The 7,047-nt window shown below is 41.9% G+C and overlaps 1 protein-coding gene across 2 annotated transcripts in view; it reads left to right on the top strand.

Moving 5' to 3' along the window:
• Positions 1-252: 252 nt before the first annotated feature.
• The window catches only part of slc24a4b (solute carrier family 24 member 4b), an 80,025-nt gene continuing 73,230 nt past the window's right edge, over positions 253-7,047 (top strand). Inside the window, exon 1 of one of the 2 annotated variants that reach the window (XM_041805626.1) lies at positions 253-889. In XM_041805626.1, coding sequence (XP_041661560.1) covers positions 727-889 — 163 coding nt within the window. In that variant the 5' untranslated portion in view covers positions 253-726. The remainder of the gene's footprint in view (positions 890-7,047) is intronic. The other variant, XM_041805625.1, reaches the window with a different exon arrangement.

Here is a 7,047-nt window from a genome sequence, read left to right as displayed (position 1 = left end):
ATTGGCTGCTCCTCGGTAAAGTTAAAAGGGCCCGCTCTCTTTGGACGCATAGTAAGGAGAGCAGCTGGGAGCAGAGAGGGAACTGATGGTCCTCTCTCACCAACCAGCTCTGCTTTTTTTTTCTTTTTTTTTTTTTTTCCTGCAACCGACGAGAGGCATTCACGTGAAGGGGGAGGTGCCCGGGCCAGGCGAGCGGCACGACTGCTGCCCGAATCCAACAATTAACCTTGATGAACACAGATTGGTTTCACTTATCAGGCGCAGGTGCGTGGATTCCACGATACGGCGCAGCTGAGCCGTCCCATGTTTATGACCGGACACTGACGCATTTGCTGCCAAACAGAGAAACTACACGGATTGAGGATATTGCAGCTGATTTTTTTTTCTCACGGGACGGGATGCATGTTGCAATGGGAGCCTGTCCGCTACTCACCCTCTTGCAGAATCCGAATTCAGGAGAATTGAATTGATTCGGAGACATTTGTGCGGAATTTGACCGCCGTGTCATTGCCCAGCACCAGTTTTCCTTCTTAGCGGCGGAGACAAGAAAGAGGGGAAGAAACTGTCCGCTTCACTACTCTTCATCAGCGCCGAAATGAGGACCACATCCCGGCTGTGCTCCGTGTGAAGAAGAGGCAAAAGCGGAGCGACAGTTTAGTCTTTCTTTCTTATTTTCTCTCAAGGACGCAAAAATAAAAGTGGCCGCCGGGCTGAGCTGCGAACATCATGGAGCGGGACGACACCGACACCGTGAGCACGTCCAAAAAGACAATAATCGCCAAGATCTTTAAAGTTCGTAAGAGGAGGGAGATGCTTTTCGTGCAGGTGTGCTTCATCTGCAGTGTCCTCTTCGTGGCGTGGAGCATGTCTGCGCTGTTGACCAAGACAGGTGAGTGCAGAGGGGAGGGAGAGGGATGCACCGGGGCACGGGGAGCTAAGGACGGAGCAGAAATCTGCAGTCAAATCATGCACCACGGGAGTATAATTCAGGGTATTTATAGGCATAGAGCTTGTATTGATCGCTTTACTGTCAAGGGCATTGAAGGAAAAAGGTTTATATTCTCAAACAGGAGCACATTCATCGTCCTGTCCAAAAATGCATGCCTCATTTAGACGAGGTGTGCACTTTGCATCCAAATGAGTGGCCCATATAACACTCAAAGTCGAATGCACATGTTGGAATAAGGCGCCAGTGTTTGTTTTCTACCCAAATATTGGAGTACACATGCGTCTGTTTGTCCGCGTATGCCGCAGTGTGCGCGCCGTGGCAGCGGCACGTTTTTAATTTGAGAGGCAGGCTCATCATCACGGCGCACGCACGCACACCTCATGCTCCATCCACATGCACATATACACTAGCCAACCCCAGCTATTCCGCTCTGGCCCCTTTTTTTTTTGGGAAAAAAACATGTGCACCTTTTTAATTCTGGCTCCAGAGCAGGCAGGCGGTCACAACACTGGATCGTGCTTTAATGCTGGCATGATCAGTGCTGGCCCGGGGCTTCACACACCACAGCACACACCGGATCACCTTAATCACACCCCAGCATCATCATCACGCTTCCACGTTGCGCGGCCACGGCAGGGATGTTGATGTTTTTACGCACTGGCCACCGTTTAAACAGGTGGAGGAGAGTGGATGTTGCAAATAGCTGATGCCCGAGGTGTGCGCTGAGCAAACGACTCAGATGGCTGATCATGCGTGATGCGTGTGATGCCCGCATGTTGGCACGCGCGCACACACACTCCCAAGACAACATCCCTTGCGCACGCACGCACACGCACGTCCAAACTCTTACCTCAGGCCCGTGCAAACACTGACACGCAGAGCATCCCACACAGCCTCACACGCTGTTATGTAATCTAACGACCAACCTTGACATTTTGCTGGTGAAGAATGATATCTGACACAGCGGCGGGATCAGGGGTTAACTAGACCAAACACACCCTCAGGGCAGCTGAGCTCATGTGAAGGGAACAATAAGACAGTGTCAGCATGGATTTTGGGAACATTTTGGGTGCATTTTTGGCTCAAAGAGGAGGGGTTTGTGTCCCCCCACCCTGCATTCTTATAGAGCTAGGGATGCACTATAAGATCTTTACTGATATCTGATATTTTATTTTAATTCAGCATACATTGGTATGCATTTAAATATGCATTTTGGATCTTAAAGTTAAATCCTTAAAATATGCAAAACCTAATTATTAAAAAAAAAAAAAAAACTCCAGTCCTTGAAATACACTTTAAATGCACAGTATGAAAAATTCCACCACCAGGGGGCTCTCAACCAAAACAATAACCCATAATGATGAGTACAGACCAGTGCTGCCCAGCCGTACCCATGTCCACTGTTTACTTCTTGTTTTGAATTGAGGACTGTTTAGTAAAAACGACACTTTATAAAGCGTCTTTATTTCACAGAAAACTAATATTTTGTTGTCATTAATAAATATATACTGGAAGAGATGCCAGAGCGCATGCATACCCTGGGATCACTTCTAGCGCAAATGTGGAAGTGCCTTTTTAAGTTTTTAAAATTTATGAAAAGCAAAAACTCAATTTGCTGTTTGGTAAATACTAGGCCTGTGGTCAACCAGAGAAAAACTTGGTCCACCAAAATTACACCCACACACACCAACCTATTGATTGCTCATTCAAAAGACAAAAAAGGGAGAGACAGAAAACTTTCACTTGAACTTAATTAGTTTAATTCATGACGAGTTCCTCACTGCATCCCTCTGGTAGTCTAATTTGTTTTAGAAATCACCATAGGGGTGTGATGGAAGGGTTTAAGGCGTGCACCATGTACGTGGGCGGGCCCTTTACCACGTCTCTCCCCACTCTCTTCCCTGTTTCCGAGTCTATCCACTGTCCTCCTCTATCTAATAAAGGCACGAAAAGGCCCAAAAAATAGGCTAAATCTTTAAAAAAGTATAATAATAATGACAACAACAAAAGTCGTGCACTGACATGTCTACAGTTGCCACGGTTCGCATTATGCAGTTCTGTATGGAGCTCATTCCTTCGGTATGGGTGCAGCTTGGTCGTGGCTATGTCACGTGTTTTGTTGCTTTGATTGGACCATAAAGATGTGACAGACAGAACGTTCATCCAATCCATCCATTATGTTTTCCTAAAATAAGAGCTGACTCGGAGACAAACAGCGAGCACCTGCCTTTAACCAAAGGCATAGTGAGGGGGTGGCTAAAAGGGCCTATGCCTCAAATGTTTTCTTGAAAGCCCCAAATATTTTAGGCAAGTATTTTCTGATGAGTGTTATGATCAATAATGCAAAATAAATCACTTAAGGTTTACAAATGGACATGGAAGTTCCCTCATGTATGCAAACTGAATAAAGTAAACTTTAAGAAAAATGCTTCTAATAGCCTATACTACAGTAAAAATAATTATAACATATTAGATAAAGCATTTTCTATATGTTTGAAAATATATCTAAATCTAGAACCTCACATTTTGCTTTTTATGCTCTTTAAAAGAAATGTGGTGCCAATTGTGAGCTTTGACACTACATACCTACCATGTCCATGCTGTGTAAATAGAAGAGGTGATTTACAGTACAGTGTGTTACAGTTTTAGAATGATGGGCACACTTAACTTTTCACAAATAAATTATGTTGGCTGTAAGTGATGCTTTTTAAAGATGCAATTGCAGAACTTTTGCTCAAATATTTCATAGATTTTATGTAAAAAAAAAAAAAAAAGGAAGGTGTGCTATAAGGGGTTGAAATGTTGGGTAAATGTAACCAGGATCACATACTCCTTAGCAAAAACATAAAAAGTGACTTGTCAGATTATGTGCATATACCGTCCATAGTAGAAATGGCAGTCAAAACTGAAAGTCTGAGAGACTCTGATGTAGTAAAACTCCTTCATTAAGATTAAATAATTGGTAAAGAGAAAAGGTCTGTACACCAAGGAGCTCCCATATCAGGTGTTTATTAACAATCAAAGTGATGTCACTTGATTGTTAATAGATGTCTGATATGGGTGCAGCGGTGTAGCGAGGGATTGTGGGCCCCCAGAAAGAATACTACACAGGCCCGCCCTTAACTGGCTAGCCAAGCAGCAAATGTTGCATCATTTTTTACAAATATCTATGCATTTAAATGTGTTTTTGAAGACTAATTTCCCCATTTATGAGCAACATTTTTACTATGGTTCAACTGAATTCACTTGCATTATTAAGCAGCGCTGGACTACACTGTTTAGACATTTTTAAGGGAGGAGCATAGGCCCTCCAGTATTTATTTTACTCTATTTGATACAAATTTCAGTCTGTTGACTGATTCATTTTGTCGCTTTTGATTTAATGACACTCATTACTAAGAAAAAATAGATAAAAACACACATTTCATTGCAGGCTCCTCAAGGGCCCCTCTCTACTGTTGGCCCGGGTAATCAGTATCCTTTCCCCCCCCCCGTGCTACGCCCCTGTATGGGGGCTCCTTGGTGTGCAGACCTTTTCTCTTTGCCTACTACTTCGTTTTGGATCCAGCATCCTATCCATTGATGTGTGTGTTCCACCTTTTGATTTTTTTCTTAGATTAAATAATTGGTTTAATAAAGGAGTTTTACTACACCAGAGTGCCTCAGACTTTCAGTTTTGGCAGCCATTTCTACAATGGACAATATTTGCAATCAATCTGACAAGTCACGTTGCAATTTTTTGCTAATTTAGAGATTTGCTGGTGTTTTAAATCTAAGCTTGTATTAAAGATTGCTTGAAAATAATACATACAAGTGCCTAATGAGAAAAATGTTACTGGGGAAGCACACCCCTGTACCCTCCTTAATTTGGGCTAAGCCCAGGATATCACCCACTTGTGGCTCCACCTCTGCCTTTAACCATATAATTTCCATGACCATGACATGATAAGTCTTTAGCATTATAAGGCCTATTGACAGGACTCACTTGTTCCAGCCTGTGCTGTGTAATTTCCAAGCATATATCAGACGGCATGCAACGTTTATTTACTCGCTAGAGATGCAGAGTATGAGGGGGTTTCCACATTACAGGGCTAAGTTTGGGGGATTGAACTTACAACTTATGGCAAGCTCCATAACAAGACATGTCCTGTTACAATAAAAAATAAAGAATTACTCTGTCCTTGAAAACCTGAGGAAATATTCAAGATACTGTAAGACCTCCATTAGAATATATACAGTATATTTAACATAGGAATTGTCAATTTTTAAATTAATGTTGATAAATCAGTGCAGAAATTCTACATATTAAGGAATGAGAATGAACAATTTCTTCAGCTGATGTAGGTCTGTTGGTCCTGCCTAAAACTGCTCAAACTTGGTCGTACATATGACAGATATTTAAAATGTTAAAAGCAGATATTAACAGTGAAATATTGTTTGGAAATATCAGCAGAAATGTTACTGTCTGCTGATAGTGAGCATTTTTAATATGTGCTGATATGGATACCATGCTGGTATCATGCAGCCCTACATAGAGCTTCTAACCCTGAACCCAGCACCCAGACCCTGACCTGAAACCCATCCATCTGCTTCCACTTAGTCCCCAGAGCAAAATAATTCACCACAATGACACTGTCAAAGCGCCAACACATGTATTGGGAATTTTATTAATTACATTAAAAACAACAAGAGGCTTAAAAGATTATTCTGGAATGATATCATACATGCGAGGGCAAATCTGTTATCTCCAAAAGCACCCATTGGGAGCCAAAGTAACCCACATCATCCCCCTCCCACACACTCTCACACACACCCACCCCTGCTTGACTAATGGCTTTTTTTTTTGTTGTTGTTTTAATTTAATCAAGTTCGCCTGACCCACGCAGTGATTGTCATGTGAGGGAATTTGACAGAAGCTGTTTCTCGTGAGGTTCAGCCTGTTTGACTGTGAGTAGGAGCAGTAGTGGCTGTGGTGTTTATGGTGGGATTTCAAGGTGACACGCATGAGAGAGAGAAATCTGTGAGAGTCCATACCAGGAGTGGGAATCCCAGGATTACAATACAGTACATGATAGAATGAAATAATCACTTTATAACACACAATGGGTTTCATAATACTGCATTGTTACCTTACCTGATACATGGCCCAGGGTTAATTTATGGTACGGTATAGGTTTCAGGAAAAGCCTTCATTTCTACGAAGTCCATTAACACCATATAGTAGTTTGAAACTTGTTTGGAGAATTGCTGAGACAATAACAGGACTAACATTACATGCCAATATAAAAGGCTGTCCATAAGCAGGGATAAAGGGGAGGGCTTTCAGGGCCCCATCCAAATAGGGGGGGACCATGGAGGTCAGCACAGTCATGGTCCGTTGTAAAGTTAAGATGTGATAACCATTTTTTAAAACCTGAATAATAACCACTTTGTCATAGTATAGAGCCCTCTTTAAATTTTTTTTGTTTTTTTGATGTGCCTCAAATTTGTTGTTGTACATCCAGAAATAGGTAAAGCCTATTTGCTACATAGATGTTCATACATCAGGTGATGAATTCATAAAGTGAAGTAATATTGTAGGTAGGGGCAAGACTTTAAGATTTCAGCTTCCTTCTGCTCTGTCTTGAATCACATATGGAATAGGATGAAAATTTGGAAAAAATGGGTTGAAAGTGGCAATGATTGGTAAATGGAGGCAAAAAACAAGTAAAAATGGGTCAAAAGTATGAAAATGGGCCAACAAGGGCAAGAATGGGCATAAAAATAGTGATGTGACTAAAATTTGCAAAAATGGATGAAAATAGGTAGACAGGCTAAAATGGGCCAAAAGTGGCAAGAATGGGCAGAAAAGTGGTGGAAATGGGTAATAAGAAATCGTATGAAAGGTTGGCATAGGTATATGAAAGCAAAAACAATTGTCAGTAGGTGGAAAACATGGATGAAGAGTGGAAAAAACTGGTGAAAATAGGTTCATAAAGGCAAAAATGGGCTAACAGAGGCAACAATAGGTGGAATAGGCAATAGGTAGATAATGGCAAAATGGGTGGATATGGGTTAAAAAGGCTCAAAAGGGCAGTGGCAAAAAAGGTAAACTACCA

This window comes from Cheilinus undulatus, linkage group 14 (assembly GCF_018320785.1).
Source record: "Cheilinus undulatus linkage group 14, ASM1832078v1, whole genome shotgun sequence".
NCBI classification, from domain to species: domain Eukaryota; kingdom Metazoa; phylum Chordata; class Actinopteri; order Labriformes; family Labridae; genus Cheilinus; species Cheilinus undulatus.
Note: the sequence above shows the minus strand (reverse complement) of the source record. Positions and strands in the feature narration are given on the sequence as shown.